The sequence below is a fragment of the Odontesthes bonariensis genome, chromosome 6, assembly GCF_027942865.1.
Source record: "Odontesthes bonariensis isolate fOdoBon6 chromosome 6, fOdoBon6.hap1, whole genome shotgun sequence".
Taxonomy (NCBI): domain Eukaryota; kingdom Metazoa; phylum Chordata; class Actinopteri; order Atheriniformes; family Atherinopsidae; genus Odontesthes; species Odontesthes bonariensis.
In genome coordinates, this window is record NC_134511.1 from 40,634,458 (window position 1) to 40,647,185 (window position 12,728).

The 12,728-nt window shown below is 40.8% G+C and overlaps 1 protein-coding gene across 2 annotated transcripts; it reads right to left on the reverse strand.

Moving 5' to 3' along the window:
• Positions 1–2,057: 2,057 nt before the first annotated feature.
• Positions 2,058–9,426, reverse strand: LOC142382692 (protein unc-45 homolog B-like). 2 transcript variants are annotated; one of them, XM_075468813.1, is made up of 20 exons: positions 9,302–9,426; positions 8,452–8,613; positions 8,318–8,354; positions 8,028–8,203; positions 7,745–7,834; positions 7,441–7,608; positions 7,123–7,288; positions 6,804–6,974; positions 6,540–6,711; positions 6,137–6,437; positions 5,881–5,975; positions 5,487–5,628; positions 5,009–5,149; positions 4,767–4,894; positions 4,396–4,462; positions 4,067–4,180; positions 3,340–3,455; positions 3,101–3,218; positions 2,851–3,006; positions 2,058–2,718 (listed from the first exon to the last, which is right to left on the reverse strand). In XM_075468813.1, the coding sequence occupies exons 2-20, from the start codon at positions 8,611–8,613 to the stop codon at positions 2,446–2,448; spliced, it is 2,793 nt and encodes a 930-aa protein (XP_075324928.1). In that variant the 5' UTR covers positions 9,302–9,426; the 3' UTR covers positions 2,058–2,445. The 2 variants fall into 2 exon arrangements, with proteins under 2 accessions (XP_075324928.1, XP_075324927.1); XM_075468812.1 differs by lacking the exon at positions 9,302–9,426 and adding an exon at positions 9,070–9,293.
• Positions 9,427–12,728: the final 3,302 nt, after the last annotated feature.

The window sequence follows — 12,728 nt, forward strand, 5'->3', positions numbered from 1 at the left end:
GTCTGGCGAATCATGCCGGCTCTGGGTGACTCACGGCCAGACGAGTCACGCGGCAGAATCGAAACTTAAAAAGCTCCGAGTTGGCATGGATCCGCTACTTGCCCGTCTGACCCGCTGAGTCACCCAGAGCCAGCGATTCAGCGGTCAGACGGGCAAGTAGCGGATCCATGCCAACTCGGATCTTTTTAAGTTTCGATTCTGCCGGCAGCAAGGATTGTTGACTCGTCAACCCATCTGACTGCTGAAGCCTCTGTAGCTCGCTACAGGCTCAGTTAGCGTGGCTTCATGCATCTTGTACAGTCGTTGAAAAATAATCATTTAGTGATATAGGGAGGGCAAGATCATTCCATGTTGTTTACTTGTAGGTCTAAACTCAGCATTGCCTCACCTAATGCTACCACATTTGTCGCTGTGTAAATGCACACACTAGCTGTTGTGTCTGGCTTTCAGATAAAATGGCATTGAACTTGACAAAAATAAATTAATGAAATTGTAGCCGTAGGCTGCTCTTTGATTTATCAAAATGAATTGATAAATGGGACAAAAAAAAAAGGCGAGGCGCATAGCCACTAAACGGCAGAAAGTTTTTTTTTTTTTTTTTTTTTTAATACGTGACTCAAGTGATTCAAGTGATCCGTATAACTCGGATCCCCTCCTCGAAATGATCCGATCAGCCCGGATCACCCAAAAGATTCGAGTTAAGCATCTCTACTGCTCGCTCGCGGCTCTGTCTGCGCTCGCAACTCTGTTAGTTTTATGTAAATGAGCCACACCACCAGCCAATCACTGCAGAGTCTGCAGTGCAGACTCAATTGAACTTCTACCATCACCCTAAAGGAATTAAACTAGATGTTATATTTTTTTGTCAAACCAGTAACCATTACAGATTAAACCATTAACACAATTGATCAGTTTAAAGTTTAAAAGTTTAAAAAACCACTGTGGGTCAGCTGCTATAGTTCATAACTTACTAGGTAAAAACAACCACTTCAATACTTCAAACATTTAATTTCCTAAGCTGGTGAAGTTTTATTTTTCTACCGTTTTAGATTTTGATCAAATCAAAATCAAATCAAATTTATTTGTAGCACATTTCATGTACAAAACAATTCAAAGTGCTTTACATAAAATAAAAGCATTGCAGCAGGGAGTGGAAGAAGCATTAAAAATACATAAAAGAATATAAAGAGAAACAAATAAAAAAGTTGAAGTTAGGTTTCTTTCTCTAAAATATTTGTGACACCCTACAACAGTAATCAGTAGGCTAACTAGCTAGCACCCAACTACACCAGTTTTAACATGATTATTACAATTCTTCCTCTTTATTTTTTTATTATTCATCACACAAATACCAGTCTGTGAAAACTACCAGTCTGTGATTGGCTGGTGGTGTGGCTCATTTACATAAAACTCACAGAGTTGCGAGCGAGCAGAGAGATAGAGCCGAGCGCGAGCAGAGTGAGCCGTTCGAGCGAGCAGTTTGTCAGAGTTGAGCGCGTGTCCGAGCACCTATGAGCGAGCGTGTGTGAGATTCATACGCACACGCTTAAAATTATTGTTCCTTCAGATAGATCTGTGCCCTCAAATCAGTGTCACTGCGCGCTGAACCTGGTGGCACAAAGGGGCCACTTTCGAATCTTGCTAGCTCTCTAGGATTACCTACCATAGCTTTAACGTTCAGCACGTTTCAAAGATGAACTTGGAGAGGCGAGTATGTCTTATGTTGAGTAACTCTTTTTTTTTTTTTGCATTTTCACAGATCAAATAAAGTTTTCACAAATCCCAAACACGTTATTAATTAATCTACACCCTCTTTGCAATAATAATGTCCAATTTGAACAGTAGGCCTATAACTATTGTAGCTTTCATACAGGTCAAAAACTTATGTGATCAGCAGTGAAAAAAAGCAGTGAAATGGCATTAGCAGTGTCGGTGAAAGTCACGGGCTCAGACTGCAGTGTAGCTAGAGTTCAGCAGTTATTAGAAATGTACAGTCTACTTCCAACATGAGTTGGTCTGAGAAATGTGGGTACACGAGTCATAAAAAGGCAAAACAGTTTATCAATGATTAGACTGGTATATTTGGGCTCATCTAACCACATAACTTCACACAACAGTGGGACCTCGTATAAACAATCAATTAATTCTGAAAGCATTACGTCTGAGTATCAAATCAGAAACAACATATTTCTCCTACTCCAGCATAGAAGAGGTGTTTCATGATGGGAACTCCCCATTCATGATGGGAACTCCCCACTGCTCAAGCTTTACAACGTCAATATTTAAAAATGATATACAGGTTTGTACTGTAAGAATTAAATTTAGAGATTTGGAGCCAGGTTGATAAATCCTTAAAAAAAAAAAGCAAATGGATACAAAGCATCTATGTAACAGAGGAAAAAAAAAAAGTCCTTTGCTGTTTTTGCTGTTTTGTTTCCTGGGACTCTATGAAGAGCTGGTGAAGGGTTTGATGAGACCAAGATCCATGGCTGTGATGAGACATGAGCGTGCAGCCTCAATGGGCTCCTGCCTCTTGGGATTGTCTGCTGCCTTTCCAACCACCGTGAGGATTTCCAGTATCTCACTCTCGATTAGCTTCTTGGCCAGCTCGTTGTTGTCTGAGTTGAGCATGTTGTAGACAATCACAATACCACGGTGCTGGACCCTAGGGTTGGTGTGGAGACATAACCTCTGCAGGATCTCAAGCCACTGAGCCGTCTGTTGGGAGAAATCAGTCACTTAGTCCGTGAAACTATTTGGATATTGTAGCCGTAGATTAGATCTTCTTTTGTGACACTAACATTTACTAACTACTAACAGAAAAAAAAAAAAAAAACAGTGATCACATACCACTTGGGACATTTTGAAGCACAGCTTCTTCTGAGCTGCGGTGAGCATGGCCAGAGCTCCTGCTGCAGCTATCTGAAGACTGTCGTCATCTTCCCCACACAGCAACACGAGCAGCTTCAGCTTGTCATTGCCATCTTCCAGGTAACGTTCTTGAACCTAAAACATCCACATAATCAAACGTTTAGCCGCAGTTTTCATACACTGACTGCGTGCAGCCGATGTCATGTAGCCATCTTTCAGCCATCCTCACCTCTTTACATGACACAAGGTTGCACATGCACTCGGTGGCAGCCAGTCTGATCTTTTCATTCTCCTCAAACATGTGGTTCTCAATCTCTGGTAAAGCCTTCTCTTTCACAATCTTTACTCTGAAAATCAGAAGTGGGTTAAGATCGGTAACCACAGCTGTTGCAGTGAAGTCACGTAGGCCAAGCTACTCTACTGAGCATCTCTGTGCCCACAGCACCATGCACTGGTTAAAAATGTCACCTTAGTTTTTCGCTGTAGGCAGCCAAGTTGGTGAGGCCTTTCAGAGCTTCGAAGTTCTGTGATCCATCTCTGTCTGTGTGAAGAAGTCTGACTAAAGGCCGCACCACCTCGTACACCTGTCAGCCGAAACAAAATTAAAATGATTTGTTCAATCATTTGGGAATTAGATACCAGGGTAGCTTACATATGAAATTCTGCAAACAGCAATAATTCTGACAATAATCAACCCTCTGATGAAGACATCTATCAAAGTATATCTAAGTACTAGAAATGCACTCAGAGAGTGCAGACCTCCGCCAACATGGACATACGTTCCTGATGTGGGCTACTTGTTCTTTGGCGCTGTCAGCAGAAGAGGCATTCCCTTCTCCCTATTCATTTCGGCACGCTATATGCAGTTATGCACACTGGCTTGCCGTTGCAATCTTTTGTTGTGCTAATTACAGCAAATCCGCGCAATATGCATTCTGTCTGGCTTTGGCTCTGTTTGGCTTTTCGCAAGATTGCAGCACGAACATCCAGACAGACAAACTCGGGCGATCACATAACCTCCTTGGTGGAGGCAATAATGTGTAAAAGCAAAGATAAATCTCAAAAGTTGAAGTAAAATGTTTGTTGAGAGGGAGTAAAGTACTATGTGGGTTTAAAGAATGTTGTACCTCTATACATTTCCATTGCAGAGGCATTGGACTGACTAACACATAGCAGCCATAGCTGAATGACTTACCCTCTCACCAGGAAAGGCTATTTCTGGGTTGGATACAGCTGCTATTTTAGCAAGGACGTGGCTTGCTTTCACCTTTCCAGCATCTGTACCTTCCAGACAAAGTGGTATCACAGCCTGAGGGCATAAGACAAGAAAAATAAAATGTTTAAGAGGAGTATCGACCAGAAGTGGGGGATGGTGCAATCAGCAAAAAGTGGTCTGTCTGGATTATTGAGTATGTAATATTTTGGTTTAATGTACAGTGTGACAGTCCCTCATGTCATCTCACATTTATTGTACAGAGTGCTGCTGACTCTCATGTATTTTGGTATCCAAAAACTATTTCTCACCTTTCCACCACCATGGGCAACAATAGTACCACGGTCTTTGGGATCATCTGACAATGCTAGAAAAACTCTGAAGATCAAAACAGAAAACGTTTGCATTTGTACTTCAGGTCACTGCTCAAGCTTATTACACATTTTCTAATCAATCAAGAGTCAAAATGGGAAAATGTAGAAATGGGAACAAAATCATTTCAATCCACCTGTCTTTTAGGGGCTTCTAAATAGCTGAAGATGAGCTTCACACAGAAAATGGAGGGATTTTATGTATTTATTTACAAGAGGAGGGGTGAGGATGCAGAGTACCATGTAGAGTGACATGAGGTATGCATCACAGCATGTTAAAAGGCCTTCCCACCACATGTTTGCTGTCTCACCTTGCCAGCATCTCCCTGGTCTGATCAGTCAAGATAGAATTGTCTGCTTTGACCATGACAGCAAGAGCTGATATGACTCCGGCCTTCAGTAGCCTTTTCACTCTCTTGTCAATAAAGTCCTTCTTGTCCTGAAAAGAAAAAAAAAAGAAAGTTGATAATACAGACCGTGGGCGTGCATGCATACAACATTTCCTGCTGTAGTTATGCTAATTCATCAACTGTGGTTACAGTTTCTTCTTTACCTTGGGGTGTTGCTCAGGCACATGTTGTTTTGAGAACTTGGCCAGTTGAACCAGCTCAGGGATGATTTCCTTCTTTTCATAGCAGTTAGTGCAGTTAACCAGGGTGCAAGCAACTGCATATAAGATTGTCTTATCCCTAGACTAAAACACAGAGAAATAAGGGATATTTGTAAATGTCTGAGCATTTATGCACATATTCCACGGTGTGCCTATTGTGAAGTGAACTTTAATAGTAGGCGATATGTAAATCATTAATTCATTGAAAAATAGAGACAACAAAACAATATGGAGTGTCTTGACTTGAACGAATGGTTTGTTGCATAATGGTTTTTAATTTCAGATCATGTGTAGCTAAATCTACACTTGAGGGATGATGGTTTTCAGATATGATGCGTTGTCGGCTTTGGTCATCTTTCACTGGAGAATTGAGAAGGGACTCATTGAGAATTGTGCTTCTTTCAGTCTGTTATTTCCGTACCTTAGCCAGTTCGAACATGGCTTTCATTGCAAGTTCATCCTCAACAAAGTCATCTTTCACGTCAGCATCGTTTGTCAGATAAGCAAGACCCTCAATAGCCCACTTCCTTGTTTTGGTATCAATCTGAGGGTTACAAAGCCACCTACAAAAGAAGAAAGAGAAACATTTTACAGAACATCAAGGGAAATTTTGAGGTACTAGAATTGCTATGACACTGTGATACTGTATAGCTACGTCGGTGGCTCTATATTATAATGTGTTTAGCACATAATGTTGGTTGTGTTACTAACAGATTTTACAAATATTTCCTTGAAGTGATATTTTTTCTGTGGTTATGGATAATAACCTGCTTGAATCAGGCAGTCATTTTAACCACCGGTGTTGGAGCACTCACTTTCTGCACTGCTTGGCCAGCTTCTCTGTGGAGCCCTCAGCAAACTGCCTTAAACCATAATCATCACCTCCAGCTGAACCCAGTTTACAGAGACCCTGTCAAGAACACAAGTAAGCATACAGATCACACCTGTGACACTGATATTTTCAGAGATTATGTCACTGTAACACTTAGGTCAAAAGGGTAAAAATCCCTTTTGACCTCTTTTTTGTGTTGAACATAAATCTTTACTCTGTCTCATTCTTGGAAAACTCACCACCAGTGCACGAATTTTGATCCTCTCATTCTTTGTCTTCTTGTAGATGTCCTTGAGCAGTGACACACCATTGGTAATAATGAAGCTGGCCCGGCTCATCTTTGTGGAAGAATGGATCAGGGCCTCCACAGCAACCATCTGGTCCACCTCACGTTCAGAGCCACACAGCGCAACCATCATCTCCATGATGCCTTGCCGTCCCACCAGAGTATTACCGACGTCAAAAGGACCCTGCAAGAGCCCTGAGATGGTGTTGATAGCATGAAGGGTCTTGTCCATGTTGTTGGGGTCAATTTTTGATCTGTGGAAAGGAAGTGGAGAACGTGATAAAGGAAAAATTAGGTGTAATTACAGGTTCATTTGATATTGTCTCTTTTGAGAAGGTTTTTTTTAAAGAACGTACTTGACGTATTCATCACAAATGTCCCTGAAGTTGTCTCTCTCTGGGTCACATTTGAGGTCGTCATAAAGCTTATTGAGGAGCACGCTAGCAATCAGCTGTGTGTTATCTGTCATGAGCAACTGGTCTGGCAGTTCGGAAACCTGACCACATACTTTGAGGATCTTCTTCAGACCTGACGAACACATACATGACGTCAGGGAACCTGAGTGGCAGCAGCAGATGCTAAAAGTGACCTGATGGAGCATGGAGCTGTCTCTGGCTCACCATGATCAATAGTGAAGAGGGTCCTGGAGTGGTCTTTATCTTTCTTGTCTTTGCGAGGTACATTCCTGGTCAGGAGGTTCAGTGCCTGGTCTCTGCCATGACCAGACACCTTTGCATTGGCAATCATCTCCAGCAGAGCAAGTAGAATAGTTTTCAGGTCTTTAGATGTATCTGTAGAGAGACATCAAGCCAAACATATTTGTCTTAGTCTTTAAAATATGACTTTGGTTATGTTGGATTTTGTCCAGGATTAAGGCTGAATGCTTGGTAAAAATGTCCATCATATAATAAAGTTAGACAAGTGCTTATTATTTCTCACCCAAAACCAAGGATGCCTCTTTCCCATATTCTCTTGAATCTGCGCCAGTTAGGGAGTCATTGATGCACTGAAAGAGGTTGCAGGTTGCCAGTGCGATTTCCTCGTTGTCAAGTGCCATGATACTGCAGATCTTATCAACACCCACCATGTTAACAATAGCCATGGCCTGTTTAGAAAGAGTGAAATTCAATTCTGTGAGGAAAATACTAAATGAATTAGAAGTCTCTTGTATTTGAAGGCTGTATTTGTTTAAACTGATTGAACTTGAATTCATTAAACTTGAATCCCTCCCTTCACTTTGACTGCCTCTTGACTCACCCGAGCTTTGTGTCCCGTACACATTCCTGACAGAGTACGGACAGCAGCCAGGACCATTTCTAGTTTGCTCGTCCCTATCATGTCGAGTAGCAGGGGCACACCATTATTCTGGAAGAGTCTCTCTGCTCCAGCGTCTTCTCTTGACAGCACAATCAAGTTGTTGGCAGCCTTGAAATAAAAAATGAAGCACAGTTGCATCAAAACCTCCCATTACTGTATCCTCTCCTCAGCAAGCTAACAAATAATAAGAAGGGGCATTTAGTTCAGTCCCCTTTTTCTGTTGCAAAAAGCTGATGATACATACTTTTTCCTTTGTGTCCTTGTCCATTTCTTCATCGAGCAGAATGTCAAACATGTTCTGCACTCTTGAGTCAGTGGAGAAGGTCGTCTTGAGCTGAACAAAGAAAGGAAGAATCTTGTAAATAAAACTTGTACCGTAAGTGATGTTGACATGCCACCGTCTTCTTTCTTTTTTGTGTCCACAAAGAAAGTGATCAAAATAAACTATAAATCAGCTAAATTTTCATCAGCTTTCATGCAGATCTCATTGGCATATGCTGTATCAATGTATCTACTCCTTAGCTGACCTTGGCCTGAATTTCTGCTCCCAGCCTGCGGAGAGTCTCCAGGAAGGTCTTGTTCTTTGGTTCGATGGTGGCGCATCTCTGAACATCTTTGAAGGCCATGTCAAGTTTGCCTAGCTTCTCCAGAGCTTGGCAGCGGCGATACAAAGCTTTAATATCTGCTGCATCGACATCAATTGCTATGAAAGAGTGAAAAAAAAAAGTCATATTTAACTTGGGACTATTGGGTTATGTTCGTAGTTATCTATTTACGTTTGTTTACAGCTGTTGTCATTTATCAATGAACACTCTACCTTTGGATGCATCAGATGCTGCATTGGCATAACTTTCCTGTTAAAAACATTGGAAAAAATGTCTAAATTTGTCTATTTAAGTTTCAAATGTAATCTGCTTGGTGTAAGCATGTGTTAGTTTCCAAGCAGCTTACCTTTTTTAGGTAGCATGCAGATCTGTTCCTGTGGATCACAGCCAGGAGTTTGTTGTCCTTGCACACCTTAATGGCACTGGTGTAGCATTCAATGGCCTTGTCAATATTTCCTTCCTGAAAGTGTTTGTTTCCCTCATCTTTTAACTGGACTGGGTCTCCCATCTGGCAGGAAAGGGGGTTATTAGTTAAAACAAGTAGAATTTACAGATCATATAGCATGTTGGTTTAGCATGTAAAATCCAACCCTAAACAGGCTATCCCTATGTTTCATCACTCTGTGTAACACGACAGTGATAATAATTGAAGGATTTTAGTTTAACTAATCAGTTAAATCAGCTACAGTAAAGACAGCAAAGCGAAGCTATATATTTTGTTTATGTACTAAGATTTCTGGAAAAGGACAAAAATATTTCAAAGAAGCCAGTGGGTTTTAAAAAAAATCTGCTGAACATGTGTTATGCTTTTTTTGTCACTACAATGTACAACATATTAGAATAGAAGAATGGACCTTTATAGACTTACAGTGTGGGTCCTTATTTCATATTCCCACTGGAGCCAAGTAACCACAATCTGTCACTAAAGCCATAAAAAAATCAATTTTCTTATTTTAATGCTCACCGTTGCAAAGCACAGTCCTGCCGACCAGGGTCTCCTGAGGCAAATGGCCATGCATGTGCTATCTCTAACTTTAAATGGCCTCCTCTCAAACCTTATTTGGGCATGGTCTCATACACCAGTCTGAGACCTACTCCTGCTTCTCTGAAAGGCATTGTCTGTCTCCTTACCCTAAGTACCCCCAGCACACCTGTCAAGCAAATGAAACAATATCTTTGTGGAGGCTGTACTGTACCTTAATGTTAGGTGTCTAGTTTTACCCCCCTCTTCTTCTTTGTGTCGTTTAAATTGTTGTCCTGCGTAGATAATCTGGACCTCCAGTCACTAAGTGCTATCAACAGACTTTTTCTGTCTTTTGTAACCCCCCCCACTAACACCTCAGTTTATATTTATAGTGGATCTCAATGAGGTGGGACAGAGCTAAGGTGGACCATCTGTGACATTAAAGGGTTCCTTCTAAAATAACTACCCCCCCCAAAAAAAATAGCTTTGCACTATAGATTATAAGAAATCATTTCTGCTTGGGTTGCAACAAATATCATTTCAGTGTTAGTGAATTATTCAAGACTTTATGAGCAACACTTTTTTGAAATACGGTAGGTTAAGTTTGAGTGACCCCTCAAAGATGGTCTGCTCCTGATAAGGTCTATTTAGGGCACAGACAGCTGAGAACTCACCAGCAAATGCAAGATGTGTGGGAGGTGGGTTTAAAGAGAGGGTGTGTGGACACACTGATGTGTGTGTGTGTGTGTGTGTGTGGGGGGGGGGGGGGTGACAACTGTAGAAGCTAACAACAACAAGAAGCTGGTAGCTTCTTCTAGAAAGAATATGATCTCACACATCCGGAGTTTGATTTAAACATTCAACTTGTTCGAGGAAAGAGCAGAGGTTGAAATAGATACCTAACTGTAGAGAACCATTTGACTGCTCAAGTTGTTTCTCACTTCTGCTTATTCAGCGCAGAAAGATGCCACAATAACATACATTATTTTGTAAACAGCTACATGCATGTCGACATGTTTCACAGAGGGATAATTTGCTCTTTGTCTCTTTTTGAATCTCTATCATAACAACATAAAACCCTTTTAGTTTTATTTGGGTGGTATGTATATGTTATGACTGTGAGACAACATATGTGTCTGATATTGACTTTCTTTTTCCTCAGATATGATGTGCAACCGCGCCTAATGAATATTTTCATTTATGTACATTTCTGTTCTTCACTGTTGTTACTGACAGTTATAGTCTGTCTCTTACCTCAGGTACCCTGAGCACACCTGTCAGGCAAAAGAAGCAAACACCTTTGTGGAGCCTGCATCTTTACATTATGGGTCTTGTTTTATCGTTCTTTGTTAAAGAAAAGAAAATGTGTATGTTTGCCATGTTAAATTTCCAGGTTACCTTTCTCCTTTTTGTTCTGTTTCCATAAATGAACAAAGCATTTTATGTGTGCCTAGGCTTTCTCATAGTCTCCTAGATATTACACACAGATTAATAAATGGCACAAGCTTTAGTGACTTATGCTGGTTCAGTTCGTTTCTTATCATCTGTTGGAGTTGGTTCGAATGAAGAACTGTACATTTTTATTTTTTTTCTAAAGATATTACTTTAGAGGTCACCATCTACAGGTGGTAGGTTCTAACTGTGACTTAACTTAAATCAGGTTTGGCTTGAGTAGAATTAAGCTTGCTTTTTTATGCTTTTTTTCAGTTTTTGTGCTTATTTTTCATTTGTTTATCTATTTATTTTTTAAATTTTTACTTGTTTTTTGCCTGTTTTTACCTGAATAGTGATCTGTCCTGGGCGTACCCCTCCTCTCGCCCGATGAAAGCGTTTCAGAGAGCATCTCCTACCCTATACTCTCCCCCCCCACTACACTTTTTACTTCCCTCTATGTCTGCACTCTATTTCTACACTGTCATCCCTGTGACCTCTGACAGAGCCTGACTGGTGGGTTTTCTACTTTGTAGCTTATTGTTAGCTTTGATGTTAATTGTAATGTTACATCCTCATTTGTAAGTCACTTTGGATAAAAGCGTCTGCTAAATGCTCCTACCTTGAATTGGATTAAATGGGTATAGGAAATGGATGAATGGACCTTTTTTTATTTAAAAGTTTTCTTTGAAAACATTTGAAACCAACATTTGTGCTTTGTATCAAGTGGCAGCTCAACAAAGTCTCTCGTGGTTTCTCACTTCACAACTGCTCAAAGCAGGGAGCTGCCCTCCCTGAGCCTGAATCTGCTGAAGGTCTCTTCCCGTTAAAGGGGAGTTTTTTCTTCTTCACTGTCACCAGCCGCCCTTTATGTGCTCAGCGTGGAGGATTAGATTAAACTGAAGATTTGATGCAATCTTTCAGATTCCTCAGTACTATCATACTGACTTTAACAGAACCGAATTTGACTTCACTGGATTAAAGCAGTATCCCATTGTTTGTATTTAATTAGACTTGAATTTAACTTTTTTCACTCTCTTTGTAAATTGTCCTGAGTTGGCTTACGTTGTGAATTGTCTTAATATGAATCAACTGAACTAAATCTAATTTAAATATTCTTGTAAAAACTTAGGTATTCAAGGAAAAAGAGAGGAGTTCTAGCCCTCTAAGACACAACAGATATGGAGTATTAAAGCCTTATAGCCACTAGGTGGTATTACCTATCCATCCATTTTCCATTTTCTGTACCTGCTTCATCCTGTTCGGGATTGATGACGTTGGTCGAAAATAAAGCATGGACGCGTTGTTGTAGCATCGTCCATCCAGAAATATTCGTAGTATGACAAATGATGGCGTAAATGAGGGAGTAATCAGAATATAGGGAGACTGGGGTAAGATGAGCCATTTCTCATATTTAGGATCACTACATCAGGGCAATCATAGTTTTTTCGCTAACTAATATACCTGCAAATATTTCAGGATGTTGTTCATCCCTCCAAACAAACAGAAAGAGTGTAAACATAACTGTTTCAAAAATATAGCATGTCCAAAAAAGGTGTCTCGTGGCACAACACACCCCGTGTATGGGGTAAGTTGAGCATAGGAGGGGGGTAAGTTGAGCCGTACCCCTAACTACCCCCCTATCCCTCTCACATCAAGCATCAAATACCTGTCCATCACTGATGCCAGCTTATCACAGAACAGAGTGACATTGTGTCCATTGAAGGCAGTGGCCCTTGCCAAGGATGAGGCCTCTGGTGTCCAACATGATAGATGTTGTCGGTTATTGAACAGCTCAAGCCAATCCACTCCTGGAAAAATGTTATCTCAAAAATGACACCAATAATATTTTTCTAGTAACGTATCAATTGAGTTTGCTTGAATTTTCTTAGCTAGCTGGCTGGTTGGCAGTAATTCTAGGAGAGAACCTTGCATATTTAGATAGATCTCTATCTCCAGCTACCTGCTCGTTCTTCTCTTGACCAGCTGTCTGGCACAGGGATGCAAACTTGGAGGCAAATTCTCTGCATTTAAGGGTAGTAAGTCCATGAAACTGGTCTGCTAGATGCTTGAAATGTTTGGCAAGTTCAGACTCCATGCCATCTGAGAGAATCCTTTTTCAAAGGTTCATTTTCTTTTTTGTCAATGTACCTCTTCAGTGTCATTCTGTCTATATTGGCATCTTTTGCTGCTGCTAATAGACTCCCCTTCTCTCACTTTACTGGTGG

Coding starts and splice junctions, on each gene's coding strand:
- LOC142382692 (XM_075468812.1), bottom strand. CDS start 9,120: ATGGCCATTTGCCTCAGGAGACCCTGGTCGGCAGGACTGTGCTTTGCA. Junction 4,463..4,766: donor ACCAGGGAGATGCTGGCAAG/GTGAGACAGCAA, acceptor TTTGATCTTCAG/AGTTTTTCTAGCATTGTCAG. Junction 4,181..4,395: donor TTGCCCATGGTGGTGGAAAG/GTGAGAAATAGT, acceptor TTATGCCCTCAG/GCTGTGATACCACTTTGTCT.